The following is a 24,119-nucleotide window of genomic DNA, read 5'->3' on the forward strand; positions in this document are numbered from 1 at the left end:
TTTTAATGGCATACAGTATTTGGTGCTCAGTTTTTCTTCTCAGAAACAATATAAAGTGATTGGTTTTCTTTTCTTTTTCTTTCTTTTTTTGGTACCAGGGATTGAACTTGGGACCTTGTGCTTGCGAGGCAGGCGGCGGAACCACTGAGCTAAATCCCTGGCCCTTTTTTTTCTTTTCTTTTCTTTTTTTTTTTGTGGTACCAGAGATCAAACTCATGACCTTGTGCTTGCAAGGCAAGTGCAGTGCCACTAAGCTAAATCCTTGTCAACTGGTTTTCTAATTAAGTATAAATCTTTCTGTGAAGCTGGGGGCTGTTGCTCAGTGGTAGAGGGCTTGTCAGCATGCATGAAGCCCTGGGTTTAATTCCTAGAACTGGCGGGGGAGGGGGGAGAAAAAGAGTAAGGGAACAATCAATTAAAGCTATTTCTTTTTTTTTTAATTTTGGAGAGAGGGTCTCACTACATAGTTTAGGCTGGCTTCGAACTTACTAGGTAACCCAGCCTGGCCTCAAACTTGCAGCAATTCTTCTGTCTCAGCCTTTCAAATGCTGGGATCACAGGTATGTGTCACCATGCCCAGCTAAAGCTATTTACTTTTTGTGGTTTGTCTTTTTTTAAAAAGCTATTTACTTTTTAAGTGACAGAGTAATTTTTTTCCAAATTCTGGATAATAATTCTGAAATAAGGCTGTAAATCATTAAAATCTTAAAAAATAATGGTAGTATTATTCCTTAACATTTCAATCATAGATTGAAGTCAATAATTTATATAATTTACCTTTAAGAGTTGACAAGGTGTTTGCCCAAAATTATTAATCATCCCTTCTAAGGCTTTTCGTTCCTTTTCATCTGTTAAAGAATCCAGATCCACAGCTCCTAAAACCAGAAGTAATCAACTCACTATGGAGTAAAAATAAATCAGCAAGCCACATCACCAACTAACAGATAAGCACTGCTAAGTTTATTTTTAACAAAATATTCTTTAGTTTATAACAACATTATGAAGAGATAATTTTCTAAAACTCAGTAAATTATCCATTATTTAATGTGCAAAACAATAAATTCATCCTTTATTTAAGTGATTAAGTTAATTGGTACTCTTTGAAAGTTTCTGTTGGAAAAATACGAATTATACTCATACTATGCTTAATTTTAGGTTTTCTTCATGATAGGATCAAATAAGGGTAATATACAAAAACAGTTCTTTAAATTATAGCTTTAAAACAAAGTTTGGGGAAGGTGATATTCTTAATTTATTGATTATACTCACTCACACTTAATATGGAATATGGATCACTACATAGCTAGTAATTGGCCAAACTGGGTAAGTCCAAGCTCCCAATAACCATGCAATACTACCTTACTAAACAAACCTATTACCTGAATGGATATAGCACAAAGAATGCATCTTTACCAAAAGCCACATGGGCTCTGCTCAAATTCATGTAATTTCACACTATTCACAAAACTGAAATTATTAGCTGTAATTAAGAATTAGAAAAGAGGTTTGGGATGTAGTTCAGTGGCAGAGTGCCTACTGTACATGTACAAGGCCCAGGGTTCAATTCCAAGCACCATAAAAATGAACGAACTACTTTACTACCTTTTAAAGTCATCAGAAGCTTGATCCTAAGAGCCAAGTAATATCACTGAAGAATTTGTTATTCATGATTTTAGAGGTCTTCTTTCAAATTTTGCTAACAATTTAATAGGAATATTTAATATAGGATCTGAATAAATAGGGTATGTATGACAGATTTAAAACTTATATGACATCAATAATTGGCATTTATAATTAGGTTTGCATATATGCACTTTACTATTACCAAAAAAAAGCAGCAGTTTCTTTTTTTTCTTTTTCTTTTTTTTTTTTTAGCAGTTTCTTAATCTTTCAAATAGAAATTTTTTGTTAGCTAGGTGTGACAGTGTACCCTGGTAACTCCAGTATTTGGGAAAATGAGGCAAGAGGATTTTGAGTTCAAGGACAATCTGGACAACTTAGAGAGACCATGCTTCAAAATAAAAAAGTACTAGCAGGGCTGGGGATTTAGCTCAGTGGTTCCACTGTCTGCTTCATAAGTGCAAGGACCTGAGTTCAATCCCTGGTACCAGAAAAAAAAGAACTAGCGATGTAGTTCATTGCAAAGGCCTGGGTTTAATCCCTAGTACCATCAAAAAAAAAAAGCAAGAGAAAAAGTTTCTAAGTTTTACCTTCATAACTACAGTAATAGAAAACATTGAGTGCTTCCACTGCAGCTGGCCCCCTCTGTTTATAGCCAAAAATCAGATCTATCCATTCATGAAGATGAGCAGAAACATATTCAGACTCCTAGAAAATGAACAAATTTATTAATTAATACAAACATATCTTCCAACTACATTATAAATTCAAGTTCTTAAAAAAAGAGCAGGGGCCAGGGATTTAGCTCAGTGGTTCCAGCGCCTGCCTTGCAAGTGCAGAATCCCGAGTTCGATCCCCAGTACCAAAAAAAAAGAGCAAATGAAACATTTCCTCTCTCAAAGTCATTTTTTAATTTAAAATTTAATTTTTAAAAATGTAGTTTTACTTTAACACATCTAAAACATCAGATGACTGGCGCTGTACCTTAACTTCTAAGATTCCTATGATTTTCTACCATAATCCAGCTATTTGCAATGTTTTTAAAAATTTTTTATTTTTCTTAGTACATGTTTGCAGTACATAATAACATTCATTGTGGGAAGTTGCTGTACATATATAATACATCTTCTTATTTCTCCTTTCCCTCCTCTTCAAAATCATACTGAACACCCAGTATTCAGTACATATGATTATTCATACCTACTATAATGTAGATCATCATATTTATTGTGATATACCTCCTGAGTGAAGAAAGTAACACAAATAAGCTAATAACCCAAATATCTGTAAGAATTAGTAAGAGCCGAGGCATGCATCTTTGTGGTACTATTTCCATTGAAACGGTTGTGTAGAACTTTACAATTGAAGGAGAAAGGAAAAAAATTAAATTGAAGGAAACTATGAAACCACATTGAAGTGAAAAAAAAAAAAAAGGAAAGGAAAAAAAAGGAAAATAAAGCTACAGATTACTTCCTGCCACTCTACCCAGCAAGAGGCAGACAGGGTGGCAGCAGAGATTTCAGAGTATAACAGTGATGGACTGACAAACATGAGGAGGTTGCTATTGGAGACAGAAACAAAGGGACTCATGTTTTAGTTTGTGAAAGATCTGACTTTTTTTGAGACAGGGTCTCGCTATATAGTCCAGGGATAGCCTTGAACTCACTATATATCCCAAGCTGGCCTTGAATTTGCAGAGATCCTCCTGCCTCAGCCTTCCAAGAGGTGAGATTACAAGCATGCATCACTATGCCTGGCTCCCAACTGGCTTCTTTTAGCTGCCTACAGTAACATGTGGGAGGAGGAAGATGGGTAAAAAATGAACTATTTTTTCATTTCACGAAACATGTAAGTACATAGCTCTTTTTTAAACCATAATTTGAATATGAGAGAGCTAGCTCTTATTGGGATTGAAAATAAAACTTTGGGCTGGGGATTTAGCTCAGTGGTGCTGCCACCTGCCTCGAAAGCACAAGGTCCCAAGTTCAATCCCTGGTACCCCAAAAAAGAAAAGAAAATTATTTTTCATTCCCAGAATCTGCAGAGAGAAAAGATATTCAGAATGGTAAGTGGCCTAAGATAATGATCAAATCAGAATGTCAACTAAAATATAGCCTCAGGCTAAAGCTTCCAGGGCTTTATTATAGGCAGCTAAATTAGATAGAAATTAATAGGCCCAGGAAGGAGTCAGTGCAGAAGGTGAGAACACATCATGGGTGGAAGCCCATGTGAAGAAGGCAAAACCTTGAGATTCAAGTCACAAAGGCCACATTTACATACTTCCCTAAGGGATGAATGGAAGTTTGAGATTATACTGTAATTGGTACCACCCTTTTGGGATTTCCCATGGAAATAGACTATTACCTCACTAGGGATGGACAATCTTCTCTCACTCACTAGGACTAAAAGACAAGACTAAGGCTATAGATTATGGAGTTCCACCTCCCCAAACAGGTAACTCATTCCTTTGGGCAAGTGCTCCCTTCCTAAGTGTGTTTTATATCGCTCTCAATAAATCTTTCCCACTCTTAACCTGCATTTATCCTTGGAATTAATTTTTCGATTTCAGGGAACACGAACTCACACATCTGTCATCTAGCAGGTTGGAAGTTCTGTCTCTCCTTTATCAGTTTGACTATAAAACAATCTGTTGAAACCTCAGAAAGATTTAGGGTTACCCCTCTTGGCCTCACTCATCTAGAAAATGATGAGTGGGCAGTTTTCCTTGGTAGCCTTCCATTTGGTCCAAAGTAGAAAAGAGACCATTTTGTAAAGTAACATGCAATGGCATTTGGGGGGGGGGGGGGACGGACTGGGGATCAAACTCCATGGAATGGCTTTTGTCCAAATAGAGCTGAAAAAATCAGTTTTAAAAAGGAACTATACTAGTTCAGGTCAAAAGAGATAAAAGCTGTTAAAAAAGAAGAGAGACCTTTGACTTTCAATTTACTATGGTAGGTAAAACGATGACACAAATACTGTACTCATGCAAACAAGTCTTTTTTTATGGGAAAGAATGATTCAGAGAGGGGGAAAATCAAGGGCAAAATTAAGAGCCACCAAAATCCATTCTCAAGGAACAGGACTAGGCCCTCAAAAAAGATTTAAGACATATTCCTACTGGAATTCTGAATTGGAATAAACCAGTGAGTCCACAGGCATCCTATATTTCTCCCCTTTTTGAATAAAAGTTCTATTACAGTTCTCCTGTTCTATTATTTGAAAGCAGGTAAGTTTTTTTTATTTCAATCTTCAGATTCAAGAGAAGGAGCCAGACCTGAGTGGTTTCATATTTACAGCTGACAGAGATATCAAAATCTTGAACTTTAAGACTCAAGCCTTAATGTAGGGATTACAAACTACTACCTGGGGGTCAAATCTGTTCTGCTTCCACATTTGTAGATTAGTAGCAGAACTCAGCCACATATTTGCTTTTGTACTACAAAGGTAGAGGTGAGTAGTGTGACTCAGATCTTACTATTTACAAAGCTAAACAATGTTTACTGCTTGGCCCTTTACTGGAGAAACCTGCCAATACCTGATTTAATGGACTGGGGTGTGCCTGGAGAGGAAATGAGTATATTTTGCCTATAGGAGGAATGTAAATACCTTGGGGCTAGGGGGTAGATTGTATAGTGAATTACAGATAGCTGCAAATTCTTTCTCATTTTTACCATTTAGTGAGTTTATTTTCTCACCTCTTGATTCTGCACTGTCTTTAACCACCACAAGGTGGCAGAAGTGATGCCATTACAATTCAGAGCCTTACCCAGGTGAAGTGGCACGTGTCTGTGATCCCAGAATTCAGAAGGCAGCTCAGGGCTCCCCAAAATACAATGGAAGCTTCCTTATTTCTTCAAGGGTAACACTGAATTGTTTTTGAGACAGGTTCTCACTATGTAGTTCAGGCTGACCTTCAACTCACTGTATAGTCTACACTGGCCTTGAACTCACAGCAATTCCCCAGTCTCAGCCTCTGGAGTGCTAGTATTACAGGCTTGAGCTACCACTCCTAGCTCATTTGCATAAATCTTACTTGCAGCACTGTAATGTGTAACAGAACATAAAACTACAGTAATATACTATCAGTAAAAATTATAGTGCATAAACAAGGTGTACTGTACCAAAAAAAGGCACTGAGGCTCTATAAACAAGATGTACAGAAATATACCCAAAAAAGACAGGTGGTCAGTCCAAATGGCAGTCCTAAGCCTGAACAGTGTGCCTCAGTTGTAAATCCAAATAGTCATTAAATAGGTTGTTACATGAGGAATATCTGTACAGGCTGGGCATCTCTTATCCAAAATGCTTGGAACCAGGAGTATTTCAGATTTTATTTTGGTGTGTGTCTTACTCGAGATTGAAGCCAGGGGTGCTCTACTACTGAGCTACATCTCTAGCTTTTGTATTTTTTCAAATTTTGAGACAAAGTCTAACAAAGTTACCCAGGTGCAACTCAAACTTGCAATTTTCCTGCCTCAGCTTCCCTCAATGCTGGGATTTCAGGTGTGCTACCACACCCAGCCCAGCATTTTTGTTTGCCGAGAGGTCTTGATATATTGCCCAGGCTGGCGTCAAACTCCTGCGCTGAGGGGAAACTTCTGCCTCAATCTTCCAGCTGTAACTATAAGCACATACCCCTGTGTCTGGCTCAGACTTTGGAATTTTTTCAGCTTTTGGAATATTTACATAGACTTGACCAGTTAAGCATCTCTAATCCAAAAATCTTGAGAACATAAGGCTAAGCAAAATAAATCAGACTCAGAAGGTTAAATATTGTATGGCTTCTCTTATATGAGAAACCCAAAGTATAAATAATTTAAAGAGTAAAATAAGAGATGACAGGAAACAGGGAGGCAGGCCTTTGGATGATGGGAGAAGGTTGGTGGGGAAGGGAAGGGGAAATAAAAAGGACCAAAATGTGACATGTACATGTACCAACTCCCCACAATGAATGTATTCACCATGTATCACAAAGATGTACTAACAAAAATAAAAATTTTTTAAAAATCTGAAATGATAGAAAACTCCAAACCAAGTAAAATTGGTACCAGGGATCGAACTCAGGTCCCTGCATTTGCGCAGCAGGCAGCAAAACCACTGAGCTAAATCCCTGGCCCTCAAGTAAATTTAAAGATGCTCAACCTGCATTTTTTTTTTTTGCTTATATTCTTTTATTGGTACATTTTAGGTATACAATACGCCAACCTGCATTTTGCTACATATTCATGGACCATTCCATATTTTCACTGTATCAAAGGATTCATATCCTAAATTACTATATCATAACTTTCTAAAAGCAATATATATAACACATTATAAATTAATCCAGAAAAATAGTTGGATATATTTTATCTCATCCTTCTGAAAATACATCTGTATCTCAGTAATCTAATGAGTAAAAAAATTTTAAAATCTTACCAGCGCTTTCCTATGTTTATAGATGAAATCTTCAGCTGATTTGGCCCATTTGGGGAGAATGACATCATTTACTAGTTCTTTGGAAACTTGTAGATGGCCCAAGTTAAATTCTAAGATATATAAAAGATAAATGTATCTTATCATTTTAGACTTTGATGAATGAACAAATACAAAAACAAATACAAATAAGGATACATTACTAAGCAAAATAGATGGCATTTTTTCTTTAATTCTTACCTATTGGACTATAGTCTCTATATTAATTAAATACATATACAATACTTTCAAATTAGTTATTTCAAAGTAAATCAGAATAAGAATTAAGTTTTTATTGAGGGGAGACCTAGAACTATAACTCTTACTTTAATCTAAATGAAAATATAGTGCAGTATTAGGTAGAATTTTTACACTGAAAATAAGTAACAATGCCACTAATGGTTCATTTATAAAATACAGCTCATTAGAGCTCTTTGTTGTAACTTACATCTTAAACTTGCTCAATGGAACAGGTGTATCTGTTTTCCAGAAGAACCAGATATATATAAAGAATTAAACACACACACATATATACCCCAGACTGGCTTTCAACTTGTTATCCTCCTGCCTCTGACTGAGAAGTACCTGGGATTACAGGGGTGTGCCACCATGCCTAGCTAAGAACAATACATACACTACTATTCTAAGTAGATACTTTAATAATAAAGATATGCTTATAGTTAGAACATGTCATTTTGATAAAATTTGCCCAAATAGGAAGTTTTCTTACATATGCAATATGGGAGGAAAAGTGTTAACACAAAAGAATTTCAAGAAGAAATATCTTAAAATACCAGTCTTAAAATAACTATGTGCTGGGCCAGGGATTTAGCTCAGTGGTGTCGCTGCCTGCCTCATAAGCACAAGGTCCTGAGTTTGATCCCCAGAACCAAAAAAAAAAAAAAAAAACTAAAGAAAAAACTATATGCTGCCTTACAATACTAACGTGTGTTTGGGCTAGGGATTTAGCTCAGTGGAGCCACACCTGCCTCAAGAGTGCAAGGTCCTAAGTTCGATCCCTGGTACCTCAAAAACAAAAACAAAAACAAATTTAAAAACTTGCATCAAGTTGGAGTGAGGTTTAAATGTCATAGAGTATCAGGATACATAGGGTCCTTGGTTTTATGTTAAGCCAATTACTGTACTGTGTGTTGTCCACCTCATGATCATTCCCTCTTTTTATTTGCTAGCAGAACCTTTATTTCATTTGAGTGTTTGTTTATGCCCTGTATTTCATGCGTATTCAAGGTGACCGGTCTGTGATTCAGCTCTGGAGAATGGGGAGAGCTTGTGAGGAAGGGTGTCTTACTTTGTGTGTGTGGTACCAGAGATCAAACTCAGGACCTTGGACTTTCGAGGCAGGTACAGTGCCACTGAGCTAAATCCTTGGCCCAAGGGTGTCTCACTTTTGAGACGGGACATGATTAATTAGTACTTTCATTTCTAAAATACTGTTGTATCTACCTATGATGCTTAAAACTGCTTTAGTCCTTTGTAACCTTGAAACTAGTCACAGACAAATCAAAATACTCAGCATGGCAGTGAAAATACAGAAAGAGGTTGGCCTTGATAATGTTAAGGTTTCTGAAACTACATAGCTATGGGTTTTTGTTATGGAAAACACCAAAATTTCCTTAGTTGTACCATTCAGAGTTGGTTTTATTTTTAAGGCAAACTAACTGATATATCTGGGTTTTTTCCCACTCAGATCTTTTCAAAGATATATATATATATCTGCAAGAGAGCCCATCAAAAGTACTGCTGAGGACAGCAACTGGCAGTGATAAATATCATAAATTGTCAAGCTAAGATTAAATTCTGCATACAAATTGACCCTGATCATCTTGCCTGTCCCAGACATCTTAGCTTTAGGAGATTACCAGTCTGAGGGTCAAGGGTCAGATTCAGTCAATATATTTACGTGATTTTCTGCCCTGAAAATCAGGAAAGTATACCTTATTGAGAATCATATGCCCTGACTTCAAAGTTCCAGAGTACACAATAAAAATATTATCCCTGTATATGCTCTTCCCAGCATATACAGCAAATTATTCTGAGCAAATGAAGGTCAAACATTAACAATACATGTGAGGTGAGGAAAGGAAAGTTGGTAATAACCCTTTATGTTGTGGAATTGCCCTAAAGAACATTAAGAGTAAAAACCTTGGCAATTTCTTTATTTGTACTTAACCACTTAGCAGTCCAATTATTTAAATATAGAATGATCAAAATTTACATCTTCATTAATTTTTATACAATAATATAAAAACAACAATTTTATCAAATTTATTTAATTTAAGAATAGACTGGTTGAAATAACATCTGCCTGACAGTTGCTCAGGATAGTACATAAAAAAACATGCTGCACAGGTGATACTTGAGGTAAACTGTTAAGTGGTTAAAAACAAATGTAGAAGTCAAGCATGGTGGCGTGCGCCTATAATCGTAGCACTCCGGAGGATGAAACGGGAGGGAGGATGACCATGAGTTTGAGGCCAGCATTGGCTACCTAGTCAGTTCAAGGCAAGCCTGGACTACACAGCGACACCCATCTCAAAAATCAAGCATAAAACAGAACAAAATGTAGAACTACCTTATAGACAAAACATTTGGATATTTTAAAAACATAAATATGGGACTTCCAATCCAAGTTCTTTGGAAGTCCCATTTGACCCAGCTATACCATTTGGCATCTTCCCAAATGAATTAAAAGAATCATACCACAGTGATATATGTACACCCATGTTTGTAGCAGCACACTCTGTAATAGCTAAAACTTGAAACAGCCCAAATGCCCATCAACTGGAGACTGGATCAAGAAAATGTGGGTTTTTTTTTTTTTAATAAAATGGAGTACTACTCAGCCATAAAGAATAAGAAATTAAGAGACATTTATAGCTAAATGGATGCACACTGAGGGGATACTCTTAAGTGAAATAACTGAAGAGTTTCTCTCCTGTGAGAAACTGAAAGTGTAAATAAGGACTAAAAGGTATAATAGATAATGTGGAATAGGAAGAAAAGCGGCAAAGGGGAAGGGGAAGTGGGACGGGTAGGGGAAAGGAAAGAAGGGAATGGAATATGAGAAAATGAAAAAATGGAAACAAAGTCTTTTTAAACAGGGAGGGATGGAGGGGTTGAAAGGAGGGCAGGGGAGTGGGGAAAAAATAAGAACCAAGATAGATTATGTAAAGGTACAAATTTTCAATAATGAATATCATTATATTGTATACCTAAAATGTACCAATAAAATTAATTTAAAAATATGAATTTTCAAATGCTCTAATAAACCTAGTCATTGTTCTCAGCTATCTCTTCTAAATTCTAAATGAAGTCAAAAAATTGTTTCCATAATGCAGTGATGGTGAACATTTTCAAGCTTTCAATGATACAAACAGCCCACTATGGCACACATGCCGTAAGTTCGCCACCACTGTTGTATGTTTCAAAGAATAAGTACTTCTAACTTTGTAAACAATATGGTCTCTGCTGCAACTAGTCAAGTCTGCCATTAAACTGCAAGAGCACTCAAAACAGATGATACATAAATGAATTGGTAAGTTGTGTTCCAATGAAAGTTTATTTATACAAATATGAGTGTGCCCATGAATTTGGTCCACAGACCTACAGTTTGAGGACCCTTGTTGTAAATCCTTACTTTATCTAATTCAACGACTTTTAATGACAGTACATAAACATTTCTGCTTGAGTAAACACTGTACTTTGACAACTATCTTATGAATTCAAATCCGACTCAGTTAACTTAGTTCTCCACAGTACTTCGGTAAAAGGTAAAACTCAAGTCATATCACTGAGTAATCCATAGACAGGGTGAATTTCTTTTTTTGGTACTGGAGATCGAACTCAGGACCTTGCGCTTGCAAGGCAGGTGGTGGCACCACTAAGCTAAATCCCTGGCCCTAGAGTGAATCTTAAATAAGCTAAAAGACATTACAAAAATGTCCTGAAAGATATTTTTCAGACCCCTTTATTGGGACCTGTTAAGTTAAAATTTTTATTCCCATGTTTCTTACGATTTTGATTTTCCAAAAACTCTGGGAAATAGAAGAATTCGGGAATAAGTTCTTTCACGTCGCATGGATTATCCATGAGAGCTTTCCAGGTAGCAGGGATGGAATGGAACTGTCGATCTGCGCAGTCAAACCTGCATGTGGAAATTGAAAGAAAACAGTAAATACTGAATGAAAGCAACAAGGCATGAAACAAAACCTCTAAACTCCTTCAGGTTTCCAAATGATTAGAACCACGGTTTTCTAAATCTTTATTATCTTACTCAAAATAGTTAAGAACCAAATCAGACTTGAGGAAAATCTTCAAGCAAACTAAATATAATCTTAAACTTTAAAAAAGGTATAAATTTTACTTTTATTACAAAAAGTGAATGTTACTTGGATATTTGAAAGTCAGCATTTAAATACAACTAACCATTATAGTATTAATATATTTAATTAATTTATAGGAATGCTGATTTAGCCGTTTATCCCTACAAATTTGTCTACTCAGAAAGGGTTGGAGAAATAGTCTAGAAATAGAGAAATAGTCCTGTAACTGTAATTTTATTTCCATATACTATTAGCTTAATTTAATTTTTAATTAATTAATTTTATTTATATTTCACCATGAGAACTTAGGGCCTACGGTAGTTGGAAAAAGCTCAAGTGAAAATGCTGCAATTATACCATCCGCCCCTTAATCACAAAAAGGATAAACTCCTTCTGTTTTTTTTTTCTGGTACCAGGGATTGAACTCAGGACCTGGCACTTGCCAGGCAGGCATGGCACCACTGAGCTACATCCCCAGCTCCAAACTCTGTTTTATTTCCTAGATTTATTTAATAAGTAATGGCTTCAAGTCTAAAAAGGGAAGCCCATGAAACAAGGAAATGACATTGACGGTAAGTCTGACTTTTTTTGGGGGGTACCAGGGATCAAACTCAGGACCTTGCACTTGCCGGCCAGGTGAGGCACCACTGAGCTACATCCCTGGCCCTGACTCTTCTTTAGATGCCTACTAATTTTGTTTTACAGACAAAAGACAGAGATTGGACCACATGTGGTGGCATATCCACATTGAGAAGAAGCACAGAGTTAACCTAGATAAAACTACCATAATGCATAATTCATGCATTTTAGGTGGACAACTGATGGCACTAGCATATTCCCAGTTGTACAACCATCACAGATCACAGATTAATTTTAAAATATTCTCAATGCTCCAAGAAAACACACTGTTATCTATGAGAGGTGCTTCCCATTCATCCTACCCTAACCCCTGGGAACTACTAATCTGCTTTCTGTCTTCACAGTTTTGCCTATTTTGGACAGTTCATGTATATCATGCAATATGTGGCCTTCTGTGTCTAGCTTTATGTCATTCAGCAAAATGTTTCCAGGGTTCATCCACATTGTAGCATGTATCAACACTTCACAGCCCAACAGGAGCCCAGTATGCATATGGCTACATCACATCTATTTATTCATGTATTGACAGATGAACATGTGGGTTGTTTCTATTTTTGGGTTATTATAAACAATGCTGCTAGGAACACTTGTGTGCAAGCTGTAGTGTGACTGTGTGTCTTTAGTTATCTAGGGATACAACTGTTAGGTCACAGGATAATTCTACGTTTAATGTTCTCAAGAACTGCCAGACTCTTTTCCACAAAGGTTGTGCTACTTTACATTCCCTCCACGGGTTCCAATTTCTCAACATGCTCATCAACAATAGTTCTTACCCACTTTTTTGATTACAGTCATTGCAGTGGGTTAAAAGTGCTCTTTTTGTGGCTCAGGGGCTTGCACATGCTAGGCAGGTTCTGTATCGCACAGCTAAATCCTCAGGCCTCTCATGGTTTTGATTTTAATTTTCTGAATGCTAATGATATGGAGCATCTTTGTATGTGTTTATTGAACATTTATATATTTTCTTTAGAGAAAGGTCTATTCACATCCTTTGTCTATTCTTTCTTTTTTTTTGGTAGTGGGGATTGAACTCAGGACCTTGTGATTCCGAGGCAGGAGGTAGAACCACTGAGCTAAATCCCCGGCCCTGTTCATTCTTAAACTGGGTTGTCTGTTTACTGTTTAGTTGTAAAGGTTCCTTATCAGAGGCTTTTTATAGTGTTCATTTTCTTGATAGGGTCCTTTAAAGTACAAACAAAATTTATTTTTGAAGCTCTATAAAAGTCATTTAATCATTAAATTATGAAAAGTAGAAAAGACTTATACTTTATTACATCTTACATGGGAAAAAGTACCTGCTATCTTGATAAACGTAACATTTTAGTGATGTTTAGTGATTTTGGAGCTAGAGCCTCTTGAAAGCTAAGGCTTACTGTACTTAAGATAGGGCTAGAGGGCCGGGCATGATGGTGCACTTCTGTAGTCCCAGCACTCAGGAGGCTGAGGCAGGAGGATCTCTGTCAAGTTTTTTTGCCGGGGGTGGGGAGGGCCTTGCTATGTAGTCCAGGATGGCCTTGAATTCCCTATGTATCCCAGGCTGGTTTCAAACTCAGAAGGATCCTTCTGCCTCAGCCTCTCAAGTGCTGGGATTACAGGCAAGCGCCACCATGCCCAGCTGGATCTCTGTGAGTTTGAGGCCAGCCTGGGCTACACAGTGAGTTCAAGGCCAGCCTGAATTACACAGTGAGATACTAGTTTGAAAAAAAAAAGATAGGGATAGAGGATACAGGCTGTGTGAGACAGAAGATACACAGAAAGCAAAAAGAATAAGCACTTGCTTACATAGCTCTTTACTGGGTGGGAAAAGAAAAGTAGTAATGTTTAAAAATAAGGCAACACAGGGCCGGGGATTTAGCTCAGTGGTTCCGCCACTTGCCTTGCAAGAGGAAGGACCCGAGTTCGATCCCTGGTACCAAAAAAAAAGATAACACAGAGACAAAATATGTGCAAGTAGGGAGCTACCTGGGATAATCACTTTGGGATAGAGGATTAAGAGAAGTTAGTTTCCTTAGATTCAGAAAGAAAATGTGAAATGTAAGCTATGATACTCATTTAATGTATTAACAAAGCTATCAGAGACTTGTTTAAGTAGAGGCTATATGAGTCCCTTATTACTCCATCTTGATGAATATTCTTATGAGGATTATATGGGCATTACTGAGATTTGACTCTCTACAAATGGCTTAGATTTAGTTGTAAAGCAGATCTACCACTAAATCTCTGGTGAATTCCTCAAAACAGTAGGAATCCCCAAAGGTACACTGGGATAACAGTGAAAAAAGATCTTTTAAAAGTCATTTGGTTGAGTTAGTTTGAGTGATTCATTCTCAAACTACTTCAGGTGTTTTTATCTAAATCAAAACGTAAGGGAGGAAGAAAAAGAAGGAGGGAGGGAGGAAAGGAGAGAGAGAGAAAGGGAAGGAGGGAGGGAGGGTGGAGAAAAAAAGGAGAGAGATGGGAGAGAGGGACAGAGAGAAGGGGGAGGGAGGGGAGAGAGAGAGGAAGAAGGAAAAGAAGTAGAAGGGAAAGGAGGGGGAGGACAAGAAGGAGAGAACAACATTACACAGCACAGGATGTCAAGGCACATCACTTTCAACATTAACATACATGGTAAGAAAATAGCTTATTTCCCCCAAACATACCTTCCACTCTGAAGCTGGATGTGAAGGGTGGTGAATGGTTCTACACGGATAAGATAGTGCATGACCCCCGCAGAATTTGAATAGTGAGTACCGTAATGAAACTTATTAATTGTTCCCATAGGATCCTCAAAATTTTCATATCTAAAAGAAGAAATGAGTTTTACATCCATAATAGCAAATTACATAAAGGGGCTTTGATTTGTATTAGATTGTTGGAAACACAGTTTCGTTTTTTAAAAGAAAAAGTCAGCTTCATCATCAAACTGTAGCGATATTACCACATCTTTTATATTTTTATTTTTTCCTATTAAGTAGCAGGGATTGAAGCCAGGGCCTTCATGCTGAGCTATACTCCATCCCTTTTTGATTTTGAGATAAGTCTCACTAAGCTGCCCAGGCTGAACTCAAATCCTCCTGCTTCAGCCTCCTAGAGTGCTGGGATTACAGGCATGCACCAGCATCCTTCATTTCACATCATATTAATATATGAAAAAAGTCTTATTCTTTAATGGCTTTTTCCAAACAATGTAATATCCCCAATACTGGATTCTGAAACTTTATTTATTTAATTTTTTTTTTTGGAGACAGGATCTTGCTACGTAGTTCAGGCTGGCCTTGAGCTGATTATGTAGCCTAGGCTGGTCTCAAACTTCCAGTGATGGTCCTGCCTCAGCCTCCGAGTGCTGGGATTCACAGGGGCACTTCACCACACTCAGCTAACATTTTTGTTTTATGTAAATAACACATATTCACTATGGGAAAAATTAGAAAACACAGACAATTAAAATAGAAGAAACATAAAACTATAATTCTACTTCTCAGAGATAATTAAGTGCCTATTCTACTGCATGAATTCATACACTAGGTTTTTTTGTGTGTGATACCGGAGATTAACCCTGGTGCTTTACCACTGGGCTACAACTCCGGTCCTCCAAGAAAGAAAAAAAAAATGGAATTAAAGCTAGTAAGTGCTGACCTGTATCCCCACCCTTTTAGCATTTTTAGTTTGAGACAGGATCTTGCTGAGTTGCCCAGGGCAGCCTCAAACTTGTGATCCTCTGGCCTTGACTTCCTAAGTAGCTGGGATTACAGGCATGCACCCCTATGTTCAGTTCATTGCTTTTTATTCATGTTATTGTTAAATAATAGTTGGTATTATTAATTTTATATTTTTCAAAATATTTCTATGTCAGATGAATATTTACACATATTTACCAGTAGATTATGAAGTCTAAAATACCTGGGGAAAAACTTTTTTCCAGAATTGGCTTTAGCATATACTTATTATAAGGTGAAAAGAAATTCTGAGAAATATCAATTTAAGTTTGATGAAGAAGGGACATCAACAGAACTGCAGTTATTTGAAGGGCAACCAATGTGCTATGAAAATTTAGTGAAGCAATAATCAGAGTCTGGCTAACAAAGTTATGTATTAAAAACAAAGGTAACAGCAGACCAGGGATTTAGCTCCTGCCTCACAAATACAAGGTCCTAAGCTTGATTCCTGGTACCAAAAAAAAAAAGATAACATTTGGTCAGCCATAGCAGAAATCAATAGAAATTCAAACTGAAAATCAGTATGTTCAAAACAGTTAAAAAGTACTTACTTTTCTTGGATAATTTTGGCATTTTTATCATTAACTACTCCAATTGGTTTGGAAAGATCTCGAAATACAGTGGGGTTATTAAGGTCCAACTCTTCTGAGGTATAATCTTGTAAAATCCAGGGAAACTAGAAGAGCCACAGTTTACAATTTAGACATTACTAATATCACCATATCTAATATCAAATTCTTATATAAAGAAAGGAATACTCTCTACTAATATTTTTCCCTATTACACACATTATATTCCACTGGAATATTTTCAATGAAGTAGGGAAAAAAAGCTTTTATTTTAAATTATTCTTCATGAATTATACTTCTTGAACACCAGGATAGAAAATGCAAATAAAGACAAAAAGCATGTGTAAGTTGGTTGGTTATGTATGTATGTATGTACATATGTATGTATGTATGTATTTATTTTATGGTCTTCGGAACTGAATCCAGGGCCTCACATATGCTAGGCAAGCATTCTCCCACTTAAATATACCTAAGCTGCTATATATTTTCTAAAAATGAAATATAAGTATCATAAATACATTTATGTATATTATAAAACTATAAGGCAATTCCTCATATGGGATTTATACACAACTTACCACAGGATATTGTGCAAGGTCATTATAGGTTCGTCCTGCCATTGTATTTATTTGAATGAGGTAGTCAAAATTTGATATCTCTCTGTTCACCCATTTCTAGACAGCATAAAAAAAAACCACAGTAGCATTTTTTTGGTTTTTGTTTCATGCATGAATTGATTTTACTATTTTGAAAAAAAACACATTATTTTTGAGACAGGGTTTTGCTGTCTTATCCAGGCTGGTCTTGAATTTGTGAGTTTAAGTGATTCTCCTGCCTCAGCCTCCCTTGTAGCTCAGACCACAGACATATGCACTACCATGCCCAGCCTATGTTTGTTTGTTCGTTTATTTATTTTGGTACCGGGATCGAACTCTGGTCCTTGTGCTTGCGCAGCAGGCGGCAAAACCACTGAGCTAAATCCCCAGCCCTCAGCCCATGTTTTATTTATTTATTTTGGTACTGGGGATCAAACTCGGGTCCTTGCACTTGCAAGGCAGCTGGCAGAACCACTGAGCTAAATCCCCAGCCATGTGTTACTTTTAAAAAGAGAAAATTAATTCCATGCACTGAGTGATATGGAAGAGGGGAAAGTACTATGAGTGTAAATAAAGCAAGATTCAAAGATAATAATATTATCTAAATCAGAGATTTACTGTCATTGTTTAGTCTGTATATATTAAAATACCTATCATCACAGTACTTATAAAATATGATTTCAGTTTTTATATTCACTCTTTTAAAAAATATCATGTAACCTATATTAATAAACATGAAAATGCAAAAAAAAAAAAAAAGATAAGTCTGAGCTGAAAGATAGTAGTGGGCCTGTGGTTTAGGCTCAATGGTTCCACCGCCTGCTTTGCAAACGCAAGATCCTGAGTTTGATCCCCCATACAAAAAAAAAAAAAAAAGATGCATAGCAATAATTAGAAGATGCAAGTTTTACTTTTTAAGCAAAAGTCTGAGATATAAAACAAACGCTATGAGCCAGGCATGGTGGTAGTAACAGCAGGAGGCAGGAAGGTTGCTGTAAGTTCAAGGCCAGCCTGAACTACACAGGGAGACCCTGTCTCAAATGGCCCCAACACAAAGAATACCAAAACAATAACTTTTCCTACCTGTGTCAATCCAGATGCTTTAAATAACTCCTGTGGTGATCTTGTTCCATAACTATTTGGAGAATTAAGTGATAATAGTCGGCTATATACTTTGTTTCTAACCTACAAAATATAGCATTAAAATCAGTCAAGACAAATTTGGATTATGTTCTCGATAACAGTTTTAGTGAGATATAATTCATCTTTTGAAGTATGTAATTAAGTTGTAATTTAGTATATTCAGTTATGCAACTACCCATAATCCATGTAGGTCCTCCCCAATTCTGCCTCCTTCATGTCTCTTGACCTCTGCTAATCTATTTTTTGTCTCTAGGGATTTGGCTATTCTGGACATTTCAGATAAGTAGTAGATTGTGGTTTTAACTTCTCTACTATACCAGATGCTATGGACTGAATGTGTTTCTTAAAAGTTCATATATTGGAAACTTAATCCCCAAATTCCTATGTTAATAGCTGGAAGTGGGGTCTTTGGAAGGTGGTCAGGATTAGATACAATCATGAGGGTTAGGGATGTTGTGATGGCATTAGTGGTTTTTTAAGAAAAGGAAGAGAGACCCAAGTTAATATTGTTTTCCTCTCTCAGCCTAAGATGTACTACCCTAGGGTATGGTACTAGTATCATGCCTGTGGACCTTCTAGCTCCAGAACCATAGGTCAAATAAACTTCTATTCTTTTAAATTACTGTGTCTCAGGTACTTCATTATAGAAGTAGAACAGAAGATGGACTGAGGCAATTGGTGAAGTCATTTATCTTTTGCAAAATTTATAGTGTTAAGATCATTAGACTTTGAATTGGAAAACTTGCTTGCCTAGTTTAAATTCAGTTATGCTATTCATTAACCCTGTTGGCAAATCATGTGATTAATTGCATTTCATTTGTAAACAATATAATTTCTGCCCTTAAAGTGTTGTAAATTATTCAGGTAAGTTAAGGGCCAGGGATTTAGCTCAGTGGTTCCGGCGCCTGCCTTGCAAGCGCAAGGTCCCAAGTTCGATCCCCGGTACCAAAAACAAAAAACAAACAAACAAAAAGGTAAAGTAATAAAATTCACCTTTCAATTTTAGTTTCCTCTTCTGTAAAAAAGGGATAATGGAATTTGCCATGTTTAATTTCAAGGTTGTTATAAAGATTAGACTTTTTATACAAATGTGACTTAAAAGCTGTGAAGTTACACAGATGTATTTAGCAGGATAGCCTTGGTCAATTACATGACACAGCTTTTCATAAAACACATGCTTTGCATATTTCTATGATGGAGATTTATTTTTAATAGCAAAAAGGTGGCCTTTTCTTAAATCAGAAAAATTGTCTTTAAAACATATGAATCAAGGCCAGGATTTAGCTCAGTGGTGGCGCTGCACCTGTCTCGCAAGTGCAAGGTCCTAAGTTTGATCCCCAGTACCAAAGGAAAAAAACCAAAAACATATGGATCAGATCATCTGTAAGTAAACCTGGGTCCCACAGATGAACAATAAATTAGTTACTTCCTGTGTTAATCTGGGTTCTCTGAGAAGTAGACATGAAGACAGAAACATGGAAAGATTTTATCAGTGTAGATGTGTATAAGAGAAAACAGGAGAGGCTAGGAAGATGGGGAGGGTTGTCAGAGTGTGAAACTAGTCTGACCTCAACTGAATGAGAGAGGGAAGAAAGGTTCAGGCCAAGTATCCTAAGGAACAGGTCCAGGTTACACAGCTAGTGGCCAAAATGGTACTTGGACTCAGGTAATCTGGTTTCAGAGCCTGTGTGCTTAACAACTTACACTACTTGAGAATTTACTATATTCCAAGAAGAAAAAAGTACCCTATTATTGTTGAATTTGAACCCAGTCTAATTTAATAAATTCAGTCATAATCTTACATATGACATGTTATATCACAATTGGACACTGGGAGGCATCCATTTATAGCAATATTCTGACTATATTTATATTTATAATATATAAACATATATATACACACACACATACACACATATACATCTACATAAACACAAATAAACTGCAAACAACCACCCTGCCAACAGTACAACATAAGTCTCAACAAAAATTCATATATTGTACTGATAGGTCCCCAAAGTATATATTTTTTCTCTAATATTTTGTTTTGACAAGATTATAGTCCAAAGTTCCATTAGTGCTCACTAGCTGGAAAGTTATTTCCAGCTAATACTTTGGGATTTCCAGAAATGCAGCATACCTCTTTTTTGAAGTTGAGAAAGTAGTTGGACTGGTCAGCATGAAAAATCTCAAGGGCTGATCTCCTTAAGTTGTAACGCCGTAAGTGAATCTCTCGAATTTGAGAATGAGGCCACTTGAAATCAAAGCCTACTCCTGAAAACAGACAAAATCTTGTGGCTGAAGTACAGCATAAAGTTACTCATGCTTTGCAGCAAATACTGCCTTGTTCCTGATAAAAGCATAACTTAGGGAAAGGAATCCTATATTACAAAAACTATTTGCTAAATTTATTGGATGTTTAAATTGCTTCTTTTAAAACTATTTCAAAATTCTTTAACTATTCTACTGCTTTATAACAGTAGAGAATAATTCTGAACACTGTACCTTGGAAACAGGTCTGTGTTGGCATTTTAATGTCTTGTTTTGTTTTGTTTTTGAAGTACGGGGGATTTAACCCTGAGCCTCACACATGCTAGGCAACTGCTCTAACACTAAGAACAGCCCTTAAAAATTTTTTTTAAAGTATTTAAAGTATTGTTGAATTATTTAAATTAAAATTACTAAAATCATTAAATTTAAATTATTTAAATTATTTAAATTTTTAAAAACTATTTTGAAGCCAGTCATGGTAGTATATACCTCAGCACTATGAGGGGCTGAAGAAGAAGGACTGCAAGTTCAAGCTCAGTCCAGGCAATTTAGTAACTTAGTGAAACCATATCTCAAAATAAATAATTTAAAAAGGAAATGTAGGCTCAGTGTCAAGTCCCTGGATTCATACCCAGTATTCCACCAGAAACAAAAACAAAACAAAACAACAACAACAACAACAAAAACAAAAAAAAAAGGAGAGAGAAACAGGATCTGGCTAAGTCTCTAAATTTCCTAGGATGGATTCCAACTTGCAGTCCTCCTGCCTCAAACTTCCAGAGTGCTGGAATTACAGGCGTGCACCACCACACTCAGTTTAACGAGCCTTTTATTATCACATAAAGGATTAGAAGAGAAGCTTATAGGCATGTATATAAAAGTATGATAAAATGAACACTGTGTTTTATAACTTAAAAATATTATAGGGCCAGAGATTTAGCTCAGTGGTTCCACCGCCTGCCTGGCAAGCACAAGGTCCCGAGTTCGATTTCCAGTACAAAAAAAAAACAAAACCCTATAAAAACATTATAAACAATGAAAGCACTTCCCTTCAACATACTGATAAATAAATTTAACCCCAGACTGACTTTCCACTTTTCATTTTACACGATAGCCGCAATTTCACTATTTCATCTTACTGCTTTCTTCTTCTCAATAAGGATTAAACTGAATACTTAATTACAACAGAAGTTATTTTCCTAGAACTTCTCACCATCTTCTTTTTCAATGCTGCCATCATAGAAGTATATGTGTTGAGTAGTGATCTCTAATTTGCCAGGAATTACATCAGTCATTGTGATAAGTTCACAGTCTTCTGTCAGTACCAATTTTTCTTTTTGATCCTGTTCTTCTTTCTCACCACTGTAAAAACAAACCAACAACTAAAAAACCACATAAACTTATTCTGCTTAAACAGGAGTATCATATTTAAATACAAATCTCATATATATGAAATTAGTATCCAAGAATATTTGAATTACCTACAAGAAACATTCTATCAAATTTTAAAATAAATATTTTAAGATTCATTTTCATAAAAATGCTTTAATTTTAACTTAATATAACTCATTAAAACTAAATATAATGAATCTAATTGAACTGTAAGATGACAGGTAAAACTGCAGCAATAAGCCCAGCATGGTGGCACATGCCTGTAATCCCTGCACTTGGACGGGCTGAGGCAGAATTGCTGTGAGTTCGAGGCCAGCCTGGGCTACATAGTGAGACCCTGTTTCCAAAAAAAATTTTAAAATGCAGAAATATTTGTCATATCATTTTAGTTCTAGTCTAAACATGAGTTGACCCAGGGAATATGTAAAAAGATTGTCATTTTAGTTGTCTTTTGTAAATGATGATAAGAAGTACTGATTATTTATTACTTTAAAGTATAAAGCCAGACTTTGTAAAAGTAACTAAAAATAGAGCATCATCACCATGACATCCTCCTGATAAAGGAATTGATGATAACACAAAGAGCTTCTCTTACATAAATCACTAGAGTCACACATCTTGTCTTAGCAGGAATGTTATCACTTAAATTTGCTGGAGGCAGTAACTCCAAAGGGAGAATCATCAGGTGGTTCAGTTGATTTGAACTGCCAGTTATAGAAACTGGAACTCATACTACTCAGGAGTTATTCAAGTAATCTGTTGCTCTCTAGGCCTGACTATTTCTCAAATGCCTCATGTTTGGGATAGCAAAGACTAAGTCTAATTTTGTTTTGGGTGGATTTCCATAAAGATACCCTGCAAGTATTACCAATTTAGCTGGTAATACTGCCACTCTTTACTTAAAGATAGAGCTTTTAAAAAGGGAGCAAAAGGGCCAGGGATTTAGCTCAGTGGTTCTGGTGCCTGCCTTGCAAGTGCAAGGTCCCGAGTTCGATCCTCTGCACAAAAAAAAAAAAAAAAAAAAATTAAAAGGGAGCAAAAGATTAAGCAGAATTATCATATGACCAAATTTTCCACTATGAAGTGTATACTAAAGATAACTGAAAATATATGTTCACACAAATTCTTGTGTATGAATATTCATGGAATTATTGTTCATAACAGCTCAATAAGAGAAACAACCTAAGCGCTCATCACCTAATAAATGGACAAAATATGGTATCCATAAATGAATCAGTACTTGGGAAATAACTAAAAATTATTTGCAGTAGTCATACATACATATTTACTCTGGCTGTTATGTCCTCTTCAAAAAGTTCCAATTTATCCTCCTCCATATCATTAACCTTCACTTGTTTCGCTACTTCCAAAAGCAATGAATCACTAGAAGGTTGTGAGTGCTGGATACCTGTTTAAACATAAAATATCTATTAAACATAAAGTAAAATATAGTATTATAGCTCTTCTATAATTTACATTAACTATACAATAATATGTGTACTACAAGAAGGTACTTTAATTTAGAATAATCTATGATGCTTGATAGTGATTTTTTTTTTTCGGTACAGGGATCAAACTTGGGACCCTGAGCTTGCAAGGCAGGCAGCAGAACCACTGAGCTAAATCCCCGGCCCTTGATGGTGATATTTATTTATTTATTTATCTTTGTTTTGTTTGTTTTGTTTTTGGGTGGCAGAACCACTGAGCTAAATCCCTGGCCCTTGATGGTGATTTTTAAATACATGTGGTAAGAGGTATAAATGTATTAAAATATGGTAAATTTTTTTGTTTGTTTTTGTTTTTTGAGACAGGCTCTCACTATGTAGTCCAGGCTGGCCTTGAACCTCTGGCAATTCTCCTGCCTCAGCCTCCTGAGTGCTGGGATTTCAGGAGTACACCACCACATCTGGCTTCAATATGGTAAATATTTTTAATGATGTATTAACTGTTTCTGAAATAGGCCAAATAGCTGGGTATGGTGATTCACTCAGCACTCAGGAGGCTGAGGCAAGAGGATGGCCACAAGTTCAAGGTCAGCCTGAACTATATAGCAAGACCTTGTCTCAAAATAAAAATAAACAAAGAAATAGATTAGTCTACTGACAGTCTGATATAAACATAGAACTTTATGTAGATAAGTGACACTCTCCATTAATCATATTTAGTAATATTTAATTCTAAAGCATTCTGATAACTAAGTCAAAGAATTATTCTCTCTGTATTATTTTATTATGTATTTTTAAAGAAATAAGAAAGAATATACAAATTGGAAGATAAAACACAGACCAAGACCTAAAGTGTAATTCTATTATATATATGTGCAATAAATAAAACATACTGCTTAAACAAAACATTTTATAGGAAAGCAGGGCTGGTGTAATGAAAAGAAAA

General features: G+C 36.1%; 1 protein-coding gene across 3 annotated transcripts in view; it reads right to left on the reverse strand.

The window, feature by feature from the left end:
• Positions 1–24,119, reverse strand: part of Nbeal1 (neurobeachin like 1) — a 197,697-nt gene that overhangs the window by 37,942 nt on the left and 135,636 nt on the right. For all 3 annotated transcript variants that reach the window (XM_087205830.1, XM_087205829.1, XM_087205828.1), the window contains 11 exons: positions 23,010–23,136; positions 21,550–21,698; positions 20,206–20,339; positions 18,006–18,107; positions 16,905–17,000; positions 16,309–16,433; positions 14,702–14,842; positions 11,112–11,242; positions 7,042–7,151; positions 2,211–2,328; positions 778–875 (listed from right to left, as the gene is read on the reverse strand). In XM_087205830.1, the coding sequence (XP_087061956.1) occupies positions 778–875; positions 2,211–2,328; positions 7,042–7,151; positions 11,112–11,242; positions 14,702–14,842; positions 16,309–16,433; positions 16,905–17,000; positions 18,006–18,107; positions 20,206–20,339; positions 21,550–21,698; positions 23,010–23,136 (1,331 nt within the window). The remainder of the gene's footprint in view (positions 1–777; positions 876–2,210; positions 2,329–7,041; positions 7,152–11,111; positions 11,243–14,701; positions 14,843–16,308; positions 16,434–16,904; positions 17,001–18,005; positions 18,108–20,205; positions 20,340–21,549; positions 21,699–23,009; positions 23,137–24,119) is intronic.

This window comes from Heterocephalus glaber, unplaced genomic scaffold (assembly GCF_053883595.1).
Source record: "Heterocephalus glaber isolate CG9 unplaced genomic scaffold, H.glaber_assembly_v1.0 deba00000621, whole genome shotgun sequence".
NCBI lineage: Eukaryota > Metazoa > Chordata > Mammalia > Rodentia > Bathyergidae > Heterocephalus > Heterocephalus glaber.